At 32.7% G+C, this 22,463-nt stretch overlaps 1 protein-coding gene across 1 annotated transcript in view; it reads right to left on the reverse strand.

Annotated features, from left to right (window-relative positions):
* Positions 1-5,959: 5,959 nt before the first annotated feature.
* LRRIQ1 (leucine rich repeats and IQ motif containing 1) overlaps positions 5,960-22,463 on the reverse strand; it is a 184,738-nt gene continuing 168,234 nt past the window's right edge. The window contains exons 23-25 of the mRNA XM_007165929.3: positions 18,304-18,433; positions 15,424-15,484; positions 5,960-6,112 (exon numbers count right to left, since the gene is read on the reverse strand). Of these exons, the coding sequence (XP_007165991.3) occupies positions 5,960-6,112; positions 15,424-15,484; positions 18,304-18,433 (344 nt within the window). The remainder of the gene's footprint in view (positions 6,113-15,423; positions 15,485-18,303; positions 18,434-22,463) is intronic.

Below are 22,463 nucleotides of genomic sequence, written 5' to 3' on the forward strand. Positions count from 1 at the left end.
TTTGTCCCATCTTTACATTGAGATAGATAGAAGCAAAGCATTCATGATGCAGACAAGTTGGATGGGAAGCAACTGATATCTTTACACTAGGAATCAGGAGACTCAGATTTGAGTCTCAGCTCTACAACTTTCTGCGTCCTTAGCTCTGGACAATTTATTTATAAAATTAAAAGCTAAATCCCACCTATTCCAAAGTAAATCTCAGGCAATAGCTGGTAAGGAAAACCTTTCTGAGCTTTTCTTTTCACTTTTTTTCTTTTTTCCCCTCCTCACTTTTATTAAGACTATTTTTTTAGAGCAGTTTCAGGTTCACAGAAAAATTGAGAGGAAGGTACAGAGATTTCCCATATACCTCCTGCCCCCACTCATGCATAGCCTCCTTCATTATCCACATCCCCACCAGAGAGGTACCTTTGCTACAAATGATGAAATTAAATTGACAAAATATAACCACCCAAAGTCCACAGTTTACATTACAGTTCACTCTTGGATTTTGGTTTTGTACATTCTATGGGTCAGGAAAAATGTATAATGAATGGCATGTATTCATCATTATGGTATCATACAGATTATTTTCACTGCCCTAAAAATCCTTTATGCTCCACCTATTCATCTTCCACCCAACCCCGTACAACCTTTGACATTTTTACTGTTTCCATAATTTTACCTTTTCAAGAATGTCACATAGTTGGAATCATACAGTATGTAGCCTTTTCAGGTTGACTTTTTTCACTTATTAATAGGCAATTAAGTTTCCTCCATGTTTTTTCATGGCTTGGTAGCTCATTTCTTTTTAGCATTGAGCAATATTCCATTATCTGATGTACTACAGATTATTTAGCCATTCACCCACTAAATGATATCTTGGTTGCTTCCAAATTTTGGCAATTATGAATAATGCTGCTATAAACATCCATGTGCAGGTTGTTCTATGGACGTAAGCTTTCAACTCCTTTGAGTAAATACCAAGGAGCAAAACTGCTGGATCATATGGTAAGAGTATGTTTAGTATTGTAAGAGAGTGCCAAACTGTCTTCCAAAGTGGCTGTACTGTTTTGCATTTCCACTAGCAATGAATGAGAGATCCTGTTGCTCCACATCTTTGCCAGCATCTGATTTTGTCAGTGTTCTAGATTTTGGCCACTCTAATAGGTGTATAGTGGCATCTCATTTTAATTTGCTTTTTCCTTTATTGTAAGTATTGAAGTGGATGTGTTGGCCTTCCAACTTTGTTCTTCTTCTTCAACACTGTGTTGGTTGTTCTAAGTCTTGTACCTCTCCATCTTTGTACTTGCTTAATGATCTGTACAGTGCTTTGCTTATTGTAGGCATGCAATTGCTTGCACCCACCACCTACCCATGATGTGGTTTATATAATGACCCACAGATATATGCAACACTATTTAAGTCTTAAGTTTACTCAGTGAGGAATTATAAATGCACATTATGTGTGTATACTGCAGCTATGTACAAATTAGATACCATATATATGTACATATATACATACAAACATACATGAATATATAACATGCTAATAATTCTTGACTATGCAATTTATGTTAATGGAATGTACTTAGTAAATTTGGAGTAAACTTTAATGGTCATCCTTGAAATCTACTTTTGCTTTAGTTACCACCTTTAGTCTCTCAATCTCCACATACTACAGAGCACTGACATCTAGTAAACTATACATTTCACTTTGTACTTTTGATAATCAAATTAACCTTTTTTGATAAGAGCTATAAAATTACTTTGTCAATATATTGGAGTCATTGTATAATGTTAGGATTGACTCAGAATGCCTTTCTTCAACTGATCTTAGGCTTTCTGAAACACTAAGGTATTTTCAGAAATCTTTGTTACTCATTATCAGTAGGAAAGTCCAATTCCTCCACTTTACTTTCAAACTTCCCTGAAACTAGGCTTTATTTTTAATTCAACCTTATTTTACATTACTTCAGTATGTGGAACCTCTGGTCCAGACGGACTCCTCAAAGTTTCACAAATATATTTCACCCTTTGCCTTCGTTTAGTGGAAGTATTTCCACTTTTTTCCTTACTTAAATCCCAAATGCCATTCTAGGTACAGATCAAGTATATTGCCTCCAAGAAGCCTTCTTCACTCCAACAACATTAGCTGTTTTACTTCTGAAAAATATTTTTTTCCATATTCAGAAAATTCAGTACCATATTAAAAGGGCTTACATTTCATGAGAATTTAGACATGCTCAAAGAAGAAGCTGATTTGGGGCTGAGTATGCACTCTTACAGAGGTACTGTGGATTCTCAGTCCCTGGCTAACTTTGAAAATGGAGTATGTCCTGGAAAGTGCAGAGATGATGAGAAGGCAACTGGAAATCTAAACTAGGTATATAGTGAGCAATGATCAATCAATAAATGGCTCTTGAATGAATGAATGAATGAATAAGAGGAACTACATTAATTATGTTCTATTCTTACTAACTAAGCTATATATTTTGGCCCAAGGAAGAATAGAAGACAATATAGCACTGAGTTTGGAATAAGAAAAGATGGGTTCAAGTTGCTGCTTTCCCTTGCTAAGTTTTTTTTGTGCCAAAGTCAAATTAAATAAACTCTCAAAGTCTCATTTATATTAGCTATCAAAGAAAAATAATCACTATAAATAAGAAAAGATAATTAAAAGAAATTGGTTAAGCTATAAATTGCTAGAGCAATAAAGTTATTATTATTGTAATGCATCCTTTATTTTAAGTATTAAATGGGAACATTAATCGAGAAAACCAAAACCAAAACCATTTAAGGAAATCAAATATTTTAATCTAAATATTGTCTAAATGAGGAAATTTCTTGGCATAGTCATTTTATAAATGGCACATTTTTAAATAAGAATGTGACCTCTTTCATCTCTTTTCAAGTCATTAGATAGATTATAAAGATAGGTAGCAGAAGATTCCCTTGGCCTCTTGTAAGAGAGCAATAAGACCTAAAAGGAAAAGGACAAAAAATCAGGAAATTCTCTAAGAAAAGACAGTATTGCTTGAGATGAATAGCATGCTGAAAGTACAGTGGTTCTGGAATTATTTGACACACAGAAAAGGAAGACAACTCTACTTTGAAGTTATTTAAAGTAATGCAGCAGTAACATAAAACATACAACAATAACAAACAATACAAACAACAAGGACTAAACTTTAAGCCCTTACTTATTACTAGGCAATATATCACATACTTTACATATATTTTTACTTATTTATTCCTCAGTACAACTCTATGAGATAGACATTATACTTCCATTTTATAGATCATAAACTCATTCTCAGAGGTTAAATAATTTATCCAAGGTCACACAACTTATATGTGATGGTGGAATGGGGTTTTTAAACCTGAATGCATCTAATTGTAAAGAATACATGTTACAAATATTATAGCAACATTGAAAGAGAAATACCTAGAAAAGCTCAAAGGCTGAAAGAATTTTAGAGCTGCATCCCATAAACTACTCTCTAGATTTGGCTTGCAAAGCTAAAAGAAATATTTTAGCTTTAATAAGGTGACAAGATTTTGAGAGAGAGACAGCTGGAGGAAAAAGAGCTTTCAAAATACCAAGACTGTAAGTGGTTGGCCTAGGACCATAGGGGCCTAGGACCCAAAGACTTTGAGAGTTAAAAGATTTCTATGGATAATAAGCTATGCCAATGTTTTCAGTCAAGTAACTATTAAGAGTACATTTCTTTTAAGCTGAGCTCATTAGCCCATGTGACTAGACACTAGAGACTTCAATATCTTACCTCAATTGATTTTTTTTTTTTTTACAGCTATGTGTGGGTAGCAATTACAAAGAACATTTACTAAGCACTTATTCTGAGTCAGATTCTATTCTAAATGTGCTACATTTGATCCTAAAACAACTCTACAAGGTAGGTATCATTCCCATTTTAAGGATGAGGAAATTAAGTCATGATACAGATCTAGGCAAACTGGTGTCAGAGCTCACTCACATCTTTTACCATTATATTACATGACTATTATAGTAAACTAGTAATTACAATAATTCAGCAAGTAGTATTTATTCATATTCATCCTTTTAATAAAAACTCTATTTTTCTAAAGTGGCTTGTCTAAAATTGTCACTAAGTGAACAGATTTAGTGATTAGTAGTGTTTGCAATGTCACTTATTGACAAACTAATTGAAATTACAGTGAGGATGAACAGATTTAGTGATTAGTAGTGTTTGCAATAATGCCACTTATTGACAAACTAATTGAAATTACAGTGAGAATTGCCTTACTACAGTTTCTTAGAGAAAGTGTTAAGAAATGAACTCTCTATAATGATCTTGTATACTCTAAAATCTATGATTCAGTGTTTATGTAAGTGAAAGATGAAGCTTGTGCATTTCAGGATAGTTGCTGACATTGAGTTATTTATGTTTTAACATTCAGATGGTATATTATGAACAGAAGCTTGGTTGTTCTGTACAGTGACAAGGCAATTTTTGTTAAAATTTTATTTGGTTTGTTTCTTTTTACCTACACTGCTTCGAAGTGATATGAGTTTGTAATAGGCAATGCTTAAAACAGATATGGCAATATTCATTATTATGTGTGGCACAGGTTGATTCCTTCTGAAAGGTATTATATGTATATATGTATATGTATATATATATATATAAAATTGATGTAATTAACACATTATGTTGTTGTAGAAAATTTATATTAAATGAATAATTTTACTTAGGTGAATGAACCTAAAATATTTCTTAACCATATTGACTAGGGTAACCTTTCATGACCAGATTCTATAATTAAGTAAGGAAAATTCAAGCACTCTAAGAACTTTGAAGGCTGGGAAATATTTTTAAGTTAGACATATTAAAAGAATAATTTTAAAACAAAATTAAAATTTATCAAAATGAACTTGCACATATTAATGGATTTAAATGACTGGAATCTAATAATACCAAGCATCTGGATGAAAAGTCAGAGAATCATTTTGAAGTTTTCATTTATCTGAAGAGCACCATCTGGACTGTTGAATTGTTCATATTCAATCAAATATTGACTTTGTGTGTATATAACCATACCATCAATGAATAATAAATCTTTTTAGAGAATAACTATTCCTTAAAATGAAGTGTAAGTTAATGTGTGGACTTTTGAGGTTCACTATACTTTGGGAAAATTAACAAAATACGGTATTAAATGAAACATCTTTTATACTCATATACCATAACACTTTAGAAGATATTTCAAAATCTCTACAGTGTAAGTTAATTGAAGAGTTTGAAAAAATTAGGCTTTATTACCCCCAAATATCCTAAGATACAGATATTTTTTAAAGTTTACAATCTTTTCAGAGTTAAGAACTGCTATGCAATTCTTGTTGAAACCATGATATATATATATATGTATATATATGTATATATATGTAGTTATATTACCAAATTAAAGGTAACAGATGTGTGTGACAAGTTTACAATTGGAAAAAGTCATCATTAAGAAATATAAACTGTCATCTTTTCAAAGGAAATAATTTTTAAGAGCATGGTTTTGACAGTATAATATTATTATCTAAAATCTGTTATTTAAAAAAAATTTCCTTCAAAAACAAACTTTACTTATAATATATATTAAATTAATGACAAAAGACCAAAACACACTACTTTGATATATAAATCCAACTTTTTACAATTAGCCTAAACAAATTCTTTTAGAACTAAATGATCAAAGAATTCAATACAATCCATGGGGGTTGCGGGGTGGGGGAGTAGACCACTGAGTCACAGAATACAATTAAAATAAAAACTGATGCTATTAATTTTGAAATAATTTAATTCTGTTTATATCAAAAGAAGACATTTAAAGAAGGAAAAAATTCAAATGCATAGTTTTGGGCAGTTCTGGTTGCTGGCATCCTACCCCTTATCTGTAAAAGAATGCTTGCTGGCATTAGTTTCCATCAATTCATTTGTGATTTCTAAATTAATTCTGAAGGAAACCACAACTTACTTGAAGATCCTGCTGAGTGTCTGTGTGCCTGATTTTTTTTTTCTCTCTTCACAGACAAAGCACTTCCACTGGTCATGGAAAAAAGGTCTAAATCCGTGTCTTCTCTGCTTACAAGCCTTGCCTGGGAGCAGTGGGAGAGAATGTATACAATCATGAAACAAAATATGGCATTTTCTGAATGCAGCTCACATTACCCCAAATAAACAAACAGGCTCTGTCAAACAACCTTCTTCAAAATGATACCACAATCCTTTATTGCAGCCCAGGCAGAACAAATGCACTATGTCAAAGCATTTTTTGCAAATAAGAGCCGATTTTAAAATTGAGGTTTGCTATTTGAGTCTGTACAACAAAAGAAAATACTTTAGTACAGTAATTTTGATGAAAATCAATCTTAAAGGCAACTGACGAAACTTTAAATAACTTAACATCACTTATTTACCAAGGATATTATTTAATTCTTAATTGAACGTTAGAAATGTCACATTGGATTATTTTCTGCAATATTTATGTTTTACCACTTATAAAATTCCCTGAAATGCCTTTCATCACATAATTGTATACTACAAAGTCACAAAAGACCTCTACCTTCTCATTATAGTCATTATTAATATAAAAATACTATACATGAAGTCTAATTTGGGAGTAAGGATAGATAGAAGTTTCAAGATATTTTATTTTAAGGACATATGTGTTAGGTAATTTATTTCATCTAAAATTACTCTCAGAACTTTTATTACTATCTTGGGCTGAACTTAAGAGTTGAAAGAGTCACTTCTTGCCTATAAAATATTGTTTTTACATAATGTCTAATATCATTAAGTAAGGATTTATCAGGATTCAGCCCTGAAGTGGGAGAAAATGCCATGATGGAATGCAAAGCAGCCTCAAAGTAGCTGGGATTTCACCCAAACCACAGGATGCTTGAAGTCCTGTGAGAAAGCATTGTCCTTAATGTTTGATGTGAGAAAAATTTAAATAGAGTGAAAGAAAGCCATAAAACCATCGCTGTGGTTAAAAAGCTATTCCCATATGATGAGCTACAAAAACTCATGAAACCAGAATCTAAAGATCATCTTCTTTCAGATCCAGATCTTTGCTCTTCTCCTTTACATCCCCTTCCCACCTTCCCACCCATATGCATGACCTTCTCATTGTTAAGTGAGCAAGTTTGCTATTACTGAACTCAGAACAGAAACCATTCTATAGCATCAGTCACTTTTTAAAATGTATCTGGCTAAGTGATACAATTGTTTTGTCAAAAAACCTCAGTAGAAAACTGTTGAAAATGAAATAAATAACAATTGGCTTCCAATTTACACTTGTGATTTTAGTCCAAAAAATGTAACACATTCTTTCCGGATTTTATTTCAATTAGTGCACAAGAGTATGTATTTAATGTTCCCATTAGAATAGCTCCATCAATACTAAGACATCAAAAGAACCAGACAGGAATAAGGGGGAACTATCAAAGCAATACCACAATTTTGGTGAGACCAGTTACAAAACAAGGAAAAACATGTTAACCACATAGGGGACTCTCCTATGGCTAAAGAGGCTTTATCTGTAAGCCTCAGGATTTTAAAATCAGGTTTTATTTGCTTCAATTTAATGACACAATTTCACTACACCTATTTAAAACGCAGAAATCCCACCCTCCTCCAAACAAGACAATACCTACATGTCAAGAAAATATTTGTGAACACATGCCTTCCCAAAACCTTGTTATCATCTAAGCCATTAATATCCAAAAGATTGTTTCTTCCAAAGTAGAAAACAATGTCAGTTACTAATTAAGCCAGATTTTAACAGGGAATCAAATTTAGAAGTGAAATTTAACAGTAACACACAATTTCACAACGGTACCACCTATCAGCTTAAATGCAAACCTAGAAATTTCATAAAGAGGCTAGCTACAAGTCCAGTAGCGCTTATGTATTTATATTCAAGTTCTATTTCTGAAAACACTGGCTTTCAAATTGAACACCGTTCTTCCTCTTACTGTTAACGAGTAGAGAAATCATAAAGAAAATATATATGTTCTTCTATGTCATGCAAAATGGATATACTTAAAAATGGAATATAATCAACCATGCTTTTAATACTTGTTCTACAAAAATGTATGTTTAATTCCAAAACACTGTAATATTAAACATTCTGTACGGTTATAACACAATAAACAGTTTTGAGTTAATGTCAGATAAGACATTTCTTATATGCAATTCAATAGCAAATATTTAAATAGTGATTTTGCAAAATTCTCGTTGGTCTTTGTTTTCTGATCAGGTCACATTTGCAGCCCCATCTACAAAGTTCATAATATTTTTTCTCATATTTTCACAATGAAATGAGGGGTATGAATTTTGGAACATGACTTCTCTAAGCAAGTGGATCCTGGTTCACCTCCAAACCAAGCAACTTAATTTAAAAATAGAGAATGTCTCTCATTTAATAAAGAACTGTGAGTTCCTCTTCCTTCTGCTTTTTTTCATAAACAAGATTTTATTAAATATTTATTTTAAAAGTTTTTATTTTTAGAAGTCAAGACATAAACAGCACAGATAAAAATAAATACCTATTTACTTATTATCCAGATTTTTTTAAAAAGAGAAATAAAATGTTATAAAGTGAAGTTCACTTATAAGCTACCTTTTAGTATTTCTACATATAGGTATTCAAAAATTTTAGAGTATTATTTTCAAAATTAACCTAAGTGGTATCTTTTTTCTGCAACTTGCTTTTTTCACTGTACATTATTACATCTGTAATAATTAGTTACAGATGTAATAATAATTAGATTTAGTTCATTCAACTGTTTGGATAATATGCAAATTATTGTATATGCTATGAACATACCACATCATTATTTGTATTATTTCTAGACATATGAGTGATTTAAAAATATTTTTATCTTCGGTTGCAGAAAGCTGAGGTATGCATACCCCTCCATTCATAATACATTGTCATAATTGCACAAGCCCTTTTTCTTATATAATAAGGCCGACACCTTGTTATGTAACATATGTGGGCATGGAAGGCACTTCAAATGTTTTACAGGGTTATAATATACATGTAATGAAATGCACAGAACTTAAACATGAAGTTCAGTCATTTTCAAAATTTTTATTTTGAATTTAAAACTCTCATAGAAGCTGCAGAATTGGTACTAAGAGTTCCCTGTATACCCTCCACACAACTTGTCCAAATGATATCTTACATAATCAAAGTTTGATTAACAAAACCAGGAAATTGACATTGGTGCAATACCATTACTAAACCACAGACCTTATTCACCAGTTTTCACATGCAGTATTTTTTGTTTTTTTGGTTTGTGTATGCTTCTATGACATTTTATCACATGTATAAATTCATGTAACTACCACCACAATCAGAATAGACAATTATTCCATCTTCCCAAAGAAACTCCTTTGCTTTCCCTTTAGAGTCATACCCTCCCCCCAGTCTAATCACTGGCAATCACTAATATACACCCCATCACCATAATTATATAACTTCGAGAATGTTATGTAAATGAAATCATACAGTATGTAATTTTTTTAAAAAAATTATTTATTTATTTATTTGGTTGTGCTGGGTCTTAGTTGTGGCAGGTGGGCTCCTTAGTTGTGGCATGCAAACTCTTAGCTGTGGCATGTATGTGGGATCTAGTTCCTTAGCCAGGGATCGAACATGGGCCTCTGCATTGAGAGAGCAGAGTCTTAACCACTGCACCACCAGGGAAGTCCCAGTATGTAACTTTTTGAAATTGTCTTTCACTCAGCAAAATGCTCTTGAGATCCATGAAAGTCTTTGTGTGTAACATGAGTTTGTTCTTGTTTGTTGCTTTTTATTCCTTTTTGTGTATCCATTGTATGTATATACCACCATTTGTTTATCCTTTCACTCACTGAATGAGATTTGAGCCATTTCCAATTTTGGCTCTCACAAATAAAACTGCTATGAACATTTATGTATAGGTTTTTGATTGAACATAAGTTCATTTCTCTAGGAAAAATGCTCAGGAGCAAAACTACTGAGTCAAGTAAGTATATATTTAACTTTATAAGAAATTGACACATTTTTTTTCCAGTGGCAATGTATGAATATTTTTTTTTCCTCAGTAGCAATGCATGAACGATCCAGTCGCTCCACATATTTGTCAGCACTTGGTATTGTCAGCATTTTATTTTAACCACTCTAATAGGTTATGGGTGGTGTCATATAGTGGCTTTAACAATTTCCCTAGTGATTAATGATTTTTAAAATCGTTTCGTGTGCTTATTTCTATCTGAATATTCTCTTTGGTGAAGTAACTATTCAAGCCCTTTGCTCATTTTCTAATTACATTGTTCAGTTCAATTATTAAATATTAAATAACCAAATATTTAATATTTGGTTTAATATTATTTCTGGGTGTGTCTGTGAGCATGTTTCTGGATGAGATTTGTGTGTAAATCAGCAGACTGAGTATACCAGAATGCTCTCCAGAAATGTGGCTGGCCATCATCTAATCCTTGAGGGTCTGAATAGAACAAAAAGGTGGAGGAAGAGAGAAGTCATCTCTCTACTTGACTGATGAAGCTGAGATACAGGTCTTCTCCTGTCTTAAGACTGAAACTTATCCAATAAGAGCCAGGAGAGCACTCCTGGCTCTCAGGCCTTCAGACTTGGACTAGAACTTAATACCATTGGTTCTGGTTCTCAGGCCTTCAGACTCAGACTGGAACTATACCACCAGGCTCTCCTGGGTCTCTATCTTACAGGCAGCAGATCATGGGACTTCTCAGCCTCCACAATCAAATGAGCCAATTCCTTATAATAAATAGTATATAATTCTTTATACTAAATAAATAAATATATTTATAAAATCTCTAGTTAGCTAGCTTGCTAATAAATTTCTCTCTCTCTCTCTCTCTCTCTCTCTATATATATATATATATATACACATACACATACACACACACACACATGTAAAAAAGCTTTGTATACGGGACCTAGAATAGCCAATGCAATCTTGAAAAAGAACAGTAAGAAGACTCATACTACCTGATTTCAAGACTTTTGGACTAGAACTGTAACTTATACCATCAGCCCTCTGGCCTATCTATTTATCATCTATCATCTATCTATCTATCTATCTATTATCTATCTATCTATCTATCATCTATCTATCATCTATCTATCTATCTATCTATCTATCTATCATCTATTTAGAGATATAGGATATAGGAGATATATATATCCTATTGATTCTGCTTCTCTAGTGAACCCTGACTAATATAACTACAAAATAGTTCTTTTGTGCCTCCTTCCAGTAATTCATACTTAAAGCAACTACTGTTCTGATTTCTTTCACCATTGGATAGGTTAGTTTTCTCTATTCTTAAACTTAATAAAACTAGAATCATATAGTATGCACTCTTTAGTGTCTGGCTTCTTTCAGTCACTATATTGTTTTTGATATTTACCCATTTTTCTGTATGTATTGGGAGTTTATTTCTTTTCATTTTTGAGTAAGTATGCCATTGCAAGAATATACCACGGTTTATCTATTCTCTTGTTGATAAACATTTAGGCTGTTTGCATGTTTTGGCTTTTATCAATAGAGCTGCTATATAATTTTCATAGAGGTCTTTATGTGGACATCTGTTTTCATTTCCTCTGGGTAAACAACTAGGAGTAGAATTAATGGGTCATAGGGTAGGTGTATGTATAAATTTATAGGAAACTGCCTATTTTCCCAAATGGTTTTATCATTTTTCACTATACCATCAATGTGTGAGTGTCCTAGTTGTTCCATATATTTACCCACATTTGCCTTTTAAATATTAACCATTCTAGTGCTATGTAGTAGTACCTCATTGTTGTTTTAACTTAAAGTATTTATTAACCATTCAAATATCTTCATTTGTGAAGTCTCTCAAACCTTTTGCCACTTTTTTTTTATAACTTGGGGTGTCTGTCTTTATATTATTGATTGTAAGAAGGCTGTGAAGAAGACAAACAGGAAGTGGGTAGGGAGGAAGGGAGGGAGGAAGAGGGAGAATGAATTTTTCTCCTAGGATGTGGTTTGACTTATCATTTCCTTTCATTTTCTGAATGTTGTTTCTAAGTACAAATGCTTTTAAATTTGATGAAGTACAATTTACCTTTTTCTTTTTTTGATTATGCTTTTTTTATCTGAGAAATCTTTGCCTACTTCAGGTTTTTGAAAATACCATACTATGTTTTCTTTGAGAATTTTTACAATTTAAGCTTCTACATTTAGGCCCATGATTGATCTCAAATTTATTTTTAAGTAAGATGTGAAGTAGGAGTCGAGATTCATTTCTTTTTTCCATGTAGATGTCCAGTTGCCCGGCACTATTTGTTGAAAAAATTATTCTTTCCCTCTTTTTAATTGCTTTAGTATCCTTAAGGAAATCAATTAACTTTATAAGTATGGTATTCGTCTGGACTCTCTATTCTTTTCCATTGATTGATTTTTTTTTTTTTTCTTTATGAACATAACATACAGTCTTGATTACTGGGGTTGTATAGCAAGTCTTGAAATCAAATAGTGTGACTCTCCTTACTATTCCTTTTCAAGAGTGCATTGACTATTCTAGGTCTTATGCATTTTCATATTTAAAATTCCATTTTAAAAATCTGTCCATTTCTACTAAAAAGCTTTCTAAAAGTTTATTGAATTTATAGATCATTTGGAAAGAACTGACGTCTTACAATTTGAGTCTTCCTATTCATGCATATGGTATACATCTCTGATTTTTTTATAAGCAATGTTTGATAGTTATCATTGTAGGGGCCTTGCACATATTAATGTTAAGATTTATCATTTAACTCTATTGCAATTCACCTTCTCCTTCTGCTCAATCCTGCTTTTTTCATCCCTCAAAGGAGTTGTTCCTGAAAGCCTTCCCCAATTAACATCCTGCTTTCAAATATCAGAATCTCAGAGTATGTTTTCTGGAGAACCTGAACTATGACTGTCTTCTGCAGGAAAATGCTAGCGTTTGGGAGGATAAATTTAATAAACAATATAATTGTCTAGCTCTATGACATGCCTTCTGAAGTATATATTTGTAGGTAAGTAAAATAATATCTTGTTTCCATTTTTCTCATTCCTGTCTGTCATACAATATGCTTTAATCCCATTTGGAAGACAGAGAGGTTATTTATTAGCTTCCTCAAAGCCCAGCATTTGAGTGTTTGATTATGTCTAACTGTCCTCACTTTTGAAGGTTAGTGATGAATATTCTAGATGACATTTATATTCATCCCTATTATTAAGAAATAACTCCATTGTCTTTTGGTATACCTTGTTCTGATATGATGTTAGCTGTCAATCTATTGTTCCTTTGTAAATAAACTTTCAATTCACTAATTCTCTATTCTATGATGTCTAGTTGAGGGTTCAGTTCAATGATATTTTTTATTTCCAGAATTTATAATAGGCTTATTTGCATATCCATCTCTCCTTTAATTAAAATTTGATCATTTTTGTTCCATAATTTTCTGTCCTTTTATTATGGGTGTTATTCTTATGTCTTTGAGGATCTTATAGTAGCAGCAGTTGCAGCTTTTTAAAATTTTAAGATTTTCCTCTTAGTTATGGCCTGGTCTCAGTTATGCAATTATCTGTACAAGTTCCCCCACTAGTAGGGTGTTTTTATTCTTCAACACCCTGCATGATTTCCACTCTTGGCCTTCAATTACCCCAGTATCCTTTTAGCATAAATCCTTGATCCATCCCACTGTCTTGACTCAAAAAAAAAGAGTCTGTTCTACTACTATTAATACTTACCTTGTTCTGTGTTCAGCTGTACCTCTTCAACACATTAAAAAACAGTCATTTATCATTGCTATGTATTTGCCATACATTTGTAGGTAGTATAATATAGTGGGATAGGGAGGAAGGAGATTAATGTCAGAGCATTAATCTCATAGAACCATTTTGATTAGTAATCTACCCAATCTGTTTTCATTCATTTTTAGAGGTATAATAATTAAATGTAATATCCCTTCCTTTATCCTGGCATTCCTTGGCACTTTTATATTCCCCATTCTTGCTCCAAAGTGGCCACACAAAAATCTGTGCAAAAGTGCTAGTCAATAACACGTAGGGTGTTAATAGCCTGAAGTACCAATTTTCCTAGGGTAATCTACATGTCACTCTGCCACAGGGATCTCTATTAAAATGCAAGAAAATACTTGCTGAGTGATTATTTCAAATATGTACATAGATTCTATATATTTTCATAAACACACTAATTTTAGCTATTGTCCTAATTTTTCTCCTCTTTCAGGAAAACTCCTTGAATGAGTTATTCATGAGAATGATGAATAACTGCTCTGGATACGATAATACTAGTTCCCATTAGGGAATACATTATCTTTTTACACTAAATTCTGCATGGTAAGTTAAATTATAATCAGTTTTCTTGATGAATGTAGAATCTGAGCAAGGAATATTTACTAGTTGACATAAATGGAAGGTGTCATAAAGTTAGGGTCACTTGATGCATCCATTTTCACCTGCCAAGGAGGCCACACACTTCCATCATTGGTTAGGGTAACCTCTTCTCTGGAAATTTCTGGAAACACATTTAAAATTTCTTGTTTGGGGATTCTTTCTCTAGACTCCATATTGGCCATTCTCCTTCTGTTACTATAGTCTTCCTTCTAATAGCATATATATAGTTCAATTGACTTTTGCAATGCCCATTAGTTCTACTGTCTAGAGTCTACACTCTGGTGACCAAGTTAGAACTTGGTTGTTCCTAAAGCTCCAACAATTAAAAAATAATTTTTTTTTTTTGATGTGGCCCATTTTTTTTAAAGTCTTTATTGAATGTGTTACAATACTGCTTCTGTTTTATGTTTTGGTTTTTTGGCCGCAAGGCATGTGGGCTCTTAGTTCCCACACCAGGGATAGAAACCTGCACCCCCTGGATTGGAAGACAAAGTCTTAACCACTGGACCACCAGGGAAGTCCTGAGCTCCAATAATTTACACTTTATTACTTAGAATGGTTGAGTTCACAATTACTTTCTAATTTTTATCTGGTTTGATTTCCTGAGTTGTGAGGGTACTTTGCTGTTTCCCTCAAATATCCTACTCTTAAAATATTCTAGAAAATAATGTTATTATACAACTTCTTGTCCAGAGTATTTTTAAAAATACGGTAGCGTGCTAATATTTTAAAATCTGCCATATAGAATTAATATTTTAAAGTAATATCATATTTTAAAGATATATTACAAGCCAAGAAAACATGGTACTATTTTAATACATAGCATTTTGACATTATCCCAAAAAGATACAGTTGTGGTATTTTCATAATTTACACTACTTATGGACATATCTTAAAGTGCCATTTATTGAGTACTGGTGTGCACAACATTTTTTCTGAACTTTAAACACATTTCTTACCACAAGCTGAACTCTTCCACCATTAAGTACATCTGGATCTAACTCAGGCAAGAAGTGATTGCTGCACAGTAACAAAAACAGAAATCATATCATTATATAAATGTAGAGGAAGACTATGAAAGACATGCCCAATGAAAAGTTTGGGAGAAATCAATAATTTACAAAATGGAAATAATAGTTTTCTTAAATTAGGTGACATGCAAAGATACATACAAATTTACATCTTTTCATAGTCATTTTAAAATTCAGTTTGACATGAAATTTAAATTTCTGAACAACACTTTAATGCCACCCTTCTTTGCCAAACATAAACACATACACAGATCAAAAATCTGAAAGTACCAATAACCATAGCTAAAAAATTATAGAAAATATAAATATTTTACTACATGTACTTATATATCTTACTTATAAGAAAGGCAAAACTTCCTATTTTTAAAATAGCTCTGGTATGTTTAAGGCATTATACTAATGCTCACAATGAACTTCTGTTGATATTTGGCTTTTCAAGAACTTCTGTTTTTGAACACAATTTTTCTTAAAATATTACTACCTATATCTTCTTTTATATATTATATTATATTTTCAAAACAGAAAATCCATCAACAATTGCCTGTTGCAGTATATGTTTAAACATAACTTATTTAGGAGTAAGGGATGTTGTGAAATGTTTAAGCATATCTAAAATACATCCTGAAACATTTTGCTTGTATTTTTCACATTATCTATACAGATGCTTTTATATTTCTAAACCAGACCTCTTACACCTGGTTAATACAGATGGTAAGCTATGGGTTATACCATATTTGTTTACAGTCCTAAGAATGTCATGTTATGAATTATGCTAAATTGATTAATACCAACATAAAATAAATTGTGCTTGCATTAATTAGAATACTTAGCAAAATAAAAAATTCTCAAATGTTGATTGCTTTATTCCTACTTTCTTTGCTCACAATGAAATAGGCTATAACAATCCAGATTTTGAAATGTTTTAATTTCACTTTCATTCTTCACTTTCTTTTCCGTGTTTTTAAAGAAATTGTATGCATAGAATTGACTACATACAAAGGTTTCCATTCGTATATATTATTAAAAAAGGTTGCATTTTTGCACATTATAATTTTCTGCTAAATTAAGTTTTAGCCCTCATAATTGTAGATTTGTTTGTTTGTTACTCATTTAAATAGTTATCACCCACAATCCCTGGAAACGTTTCCAAAGTGTCATCTACATTTAGATTCAATACTGGTTTACATATTTAATAAATGCTTATAATAGCACTTTTTTTTTTTTACTGTTTTGTGGATATATGTAGCTAAAATGAAAGTCTTAAAAATTTATGTCAGCTGTATAGCACAGGGAACTATACTCAATATTTTGTAATAACCTATAAGAGAAAAGAACGTGAAAAAGAATATGTATGTGCTGTACACCTGAAACTAACACAACATTGTAAATCAACTATACTTCAATTTTAAAAAATTTATGTCAAAATATTATATCCAGGGGCTTCCCTGGTGGCGCAGTGGTTGGGAGTCTGCCTGCCAGTGCGGGGGACATGGGTTCGAGCCCCGGTCTGGGAGGATCCCACATGCCGCAGAGCAACTGGGCCCGTGAGCCACAACTGCTGAGCCTGAGCGTCTGGAGCCTGTGCTCCGCAACAAGAGAGGCCGTCATAGTGAAAGGCCCGCGCACCGCGATGAAGAGTGACCCCCGCTTGCCGCAACTAGAGGAAGCCCTCGCGCAGAAAACGAAGACCCAACACAGTCAAAAATAAATTAATTAATTAAAAAAAAATATTATATCCAGACTTCTTTTTCCTTAAAACTTTGGTTTAGTGGTTATGCACATAAGTGCTTTATATTACATTTTTTGGGCTGAATTTTGTTCCTTCAAAGTTTATATGTTCAGATCTTAATCTTCAATACCTCAGAATATGACTATGTGAAGATAGGGCCTTTAAAGAGGTACTTAAGGTAAAACGAGGTCATAGGGGTGGGCCCTAATCCAATATAACTGGTGTCCTTGTAAGAAGAGATTAAAACACAGATAACACAGGTGGAGGGATGGTCATGTGAGGACACAGTGAGAAGGTAGCCATCTGCAAGCCAAGGAGACTGACCTCTAAAGAAACCAAACTTGCTGACTCCTTCATCTTGGACTTATAACCTCCAGAACTGTGAGAAAATATCTATACATCTCTGCTCTTAAAGCCACATGATCTGTGGTATTTTGTTATGGCAGCCCTAGAAAACTAATACATACATTAATGTAATAAAAATTTATTGATTACCTATTAAGCTTAAGGCACCTTGTTTGCTGCTAAGGCACATCAACATTTGATACCCTCAACCTTGAGAGCTCACTTCTATTGTGAAGTAGAGAGATAAGATATTATCATCTCACTATAAAGAAGAGGAAACTAAAGCATTGAGACATCATTGAAAATCAGTTACATGACTGGTAAAGTGGCAGCATCAGGGTTGAATTATAATTTTAACTGCCAAACATAAATGATAACAAAAATAACATAAAATAAAATACTATAACCTCCAATACATATGATATTTATAAACAGTTAATCGATACCATGCATTTTACTTTATAAAGTAGAATTATTTGTGTGGTTCATCATCACCATCAATCATCTGTGTTGGTTTTAAGCAATACAGAAACTAAGTTCTTGAATATTTTATGGTGAAAAATATAAAGAACGATCAAATCTATTCTACATAAGAGGCCATTTATAACCTGGCAATGTAGAGTATTGGCCTTTGGCTATATAAAGTCATGTTTGTTTTAGCACAGTTAACCTAGGTTTCAGTTTTCAAGATGTATTTGCAATACAAAAATCTAATTTAAAGGAAATGACCTCACCATTTCATGTTTCTGGAACTAGTTTCATGAAGCCCAACCTGTGTATGAAGCCATTGGTATGTATATTCTTTATTCCTTTCTAATTTTTCATTTGCAGTGGTATCCTTATACATAAATTCTTCTTCCTTACCTAGGGAAAAAATATGGAAATTTTATTTGTTATTTAAAGAGATCAAATTTTGGCCAAGCAGTTCAGTCTAGGCTAACAATTTTATCACAAGAAAAAAAAGAAAAACAAGGCAATTTAATTCATGGGAGCTAAATCATCTGTAAGAGAAATAATGTCAGTCACTTATAGATTAAGTGCTTTTCCAACTTGAGTTTCAAACCCAACTATATTGAAAAATAAAGGAGTTGTTTTAGTGCAACCTACATTTTATACGGCTTGTTTTTTAGTGTTTTAGAAAATACAAATAATTATTTTTGGTAGACGGAATTTAAAGTCTAATTGTTCTCATGCTATCTTATCCACATGTAGAATTTATAAATTATATTGAGGATTTTCAAAACAGAATTTTAATTCTATGTAAAACTAAGCTTGGTTTGTGTAAGCTAGTACAATACTTAAGTTAGGATATCATTTATATTTGGTTTAGGAAACCTGTGCTAATGCCATAACAGTGATTTCAAAGATGGAGGGGGGAAAGCGTAACAGTGAAGATGGGTATAGAGAATATGCAAGAGGAGAAATTATACAAGGTAAGAACACAAGATAACAAACATAAAGAAAAATAAAATAGTAAGAAAATGAAAGAAAAAGAAAAATCTGACCGTTATATTCACATTTAAATTTACTATATATATGTTTGTATTTTTCAAAAAAAAAATCCCTGCAGACATTGCTGCTACATCAATGTCATGCATTTGAGTTACAATGAAGAGCTGTTGTTTTAGAGCACTTCTCTTGAGTTTTTAGACTGCTTCTTTTTTGGTGCCATCACCATGCTCAGGGACTTGTTAGCATTGTAGGCTTGACTGACAGTACACCAGAGAAGGTACCTCTTGAAACTAACTCATGGTAATCAAACTCACAAGAATTCTATAATTTAAAACCTGATGTTTAAAATGTCAATTTATTAGTTGGAATTATTCTTTCACTATAGATCTTCGTACATAGAAAGTCATTTTATATTTGCAAGTTGTTTGGAAAACAAATGGAGCATGGGGCAAAGCCTATTTTGAATGCTTGGTGCTGTACAGAGACACATCACACATGTATACACACATTTAGCATCTGTCTTTCTGAATATGCTGAGGATGGTACATTCATCATGTCTTTTTATTCCATAAAAGTTACTGTTGTATTAGTGAAATGACTCTAGTTTTCAGTCCAAAGAGATACTGGAGCCAGTTCTCAGGAAAGCTACAAATCAAGATTTTTTTCTCTAAATTACTTTACTTAGTAAAGTTAACTTCCTGTTAACTTCTTGTGCCACCTTATGTTTCTAAAATGGTCACACCCTTTCTTCTTGAGTTTAAGCCAATCCCTCCATAGTTGCTGTATTGAATGAACAATTACTTCACTTTCAAGGGCTGACCACTGCATCCATGAGCAGACACCATTTTGATAAATGGCCTTCCTTACAAAGAAACTATAAAAAAGACTCAAACAAAGGGAAGATTTGGGGTTGCTACACCCACACTGCATTAAGCATTAAGTCTCTTCGCCAGCAGAGTCCCAGCCTTTTATCTGCCTTTCTTGGTTGACTAGACCAAATGGTGAACCCATGAGTACAATGACAGATAGTAGTGAGGAATCAGTGACCCTGATAATCAATTGAACCCACGACTGGAAACTTACCTACTCTTGATATGTAGAGAATCATTTTGTAACAAGTGTACTTTTAGCTGAAAATAAAAATTATCTCTACGTCTTTCTGTTTTAAAAAAGTGACATATACTTGCAGTAGTCCCTTTTTAAAGTGTTCATTCTGAAAAGTTTTCCTCAACTGTACAATAATACTCCATAAACCCTAAGTGGTTTTACATCAGAACTCAGCCAAGGTTCTAAATAACAATCCCTGGGTAAAGATTAGAGATTTCACTGTAAGGGTCCAATTCATATTAACCCTTTTAATCTGAAGGCATAGATTGGTAGATTGGCATGAGTTCAGTGTAAAAAAGAGAACTAGCATAGTGGTGATATTGGTTGGATGTATTCAAAAATATTGCCATTCAAATGCTGGAGGAAATGATTCTGGCAAATGATTTTCGCTAAACCATTTTAGGATTACCCCTGTCACTGAGGAGAAAGTAGTATTTACTCCTTGAAGCTTGCTTTTAGCATCTTGTGTAGGAAGAATGATGGTGACCCGGATTACTTAACAGATGCTTATCACTTTCTACTCAGGCTCCCCAATAAATCCTCCTGGTTTTAGAAGAAGCATCATTTGGTCTGCAAAACTCGAAGCTACTGCCTATCTACTGCTCTTTCCTACTTCTCTGGGTCTTCATAAATTTCTCGTACCATCAACCTAAGAAAAAAGTCTCCTTTTGATTCCTGCTCTCCCCTAGTTACTACAGTCTATATATGCTGCTTTACTTCAAAACACACATTTTAATAATTTTATTTAAACAAATTGTTAAACTTTTTATTATAAAAATAATACGTTTTCATAATAGATGATTTAAAAAATACTGAAAACTAAAAAGTCAAAGAAAAGAAAATCCACAGAAAGCCCCACTATTCAAAGACAACAACTGGATAACACTTTTAAGGCATTTTCTTTTAGTTCTTTTGTTCATAGATTTGTTTTTCGTTTACATACAATTGTATGTATCCTATACATTCTACTTTTCAGTTAGTACTATAACAAATGCATTCTATGTAATGGAAATCTCATCCTGAAAATACTTTTAGGGGTTATACACTGTGAGGTACTAACTTGTTACATGAAGGTTTTTAATTATTCTATTTAATTAATCCACTTTTTCAGGTGGAATTAAAGATAACATGTCTGAAGTTATAAATATTTCGAGGAACACAATATAATCTATATTGTCAAATAGTTTTTAAAACTTTCACCAATTTACCATCTGCTATATGAGGTTATTCATTTCACTAAGCCCCTAGTCAACACTGGGATATTAAATATTTTAAAGCTGTTGATAATTTGAGAAAAATATTGTCTAATATGATTTTAATTTATATGTCTCTACTGCTAGTGAGATTGAAAGTGATTCCATATGATTATTTACCAATTATAGGTCATAAAGTGTAAAATATCTTTCTTGTTCTCCCCAATTATATGCTGGATTCTAGTATTTCCATTTTTGTTTTCAACTGACATTCATAATCCTTTATCTGTTATCACTGGTGCAAATATTTTCTTCTCTAGGTATCCAAATTTATCTACTTGCTAAATATTTTCTAAACTATAAACAATTTTCGTCTCATAATTTATAGGTTTGTATCTCCCGATTTGATAAACTTATATAAAATGACACATAAGATTTCAGGGACAAATTCTATACTCTTCTAATATTTTGTCTTTCACACTAAAAGATACCGGTTGTTAACAGAATTCTTTTAAGAGGAATCTACTCTCTCGGTCTTTCCTTTACATTTCCTCCTTAATTTATTGCAATCTGATTTTGTCAAATTGAAACTGTCCTTACTATGAGGGTCTTAAGCCATCGTATCTACCAAACACATTTATTCCTTATCTTCATTGGCCTCTCTGCTGAATTCAACTACACAGAACATTTTCTTTGTCTTAGAACTCTCTTCTCTGCAGGACTTGGGAACATCAGACTTTGAGTGCTTCCTTTCAGGCTCCTTTATATTTGTGTTCCTTCAGATGTTGATACTTGTCATTCTGCAAGTATCTAGGAGCACCCGCACCCCTGCTGTCCACCACCACACCCCATGCCTGGTATTGTGCTGGCTTTTGATGCCAGTCAATTAGATATGCACTGTTTATTGCCTCAGGAGGCTGGCAGCTTAGAGAACTAGGTATCACCAACCTCTATCTTATTCCTGTTCTCAGATCCAGCTGAACTTCAGAATCACAACTTGTTTTTATCATTATCATCCTACTAAGTCTGGTTTTTCTCCTGAATTCCCAAGTCATTCAGACCAGATATTCTGGAGTAAACCTTGGCTGCTCATTCCTTATGTAATGACATCTAATCCAGAAACTGGGTCTAGTCTCCCTGCT

Source organism: Balaenoptera acutorostrata, chromosome 11 (assembly GCF_949987535.1).
Source record: "Balaenoptera acutorostrata chromosome 11, mBalAcu1.1, whole genome shotgun sequence".
NCBI classification, from domain to species: domain Eukaryota; kingdom Metazoa; phylum Chordata; class Mammalia; order Artiodactyla; family Balaenopteridae; genus Balaenoptera; species Balaenoptera acutorostrata.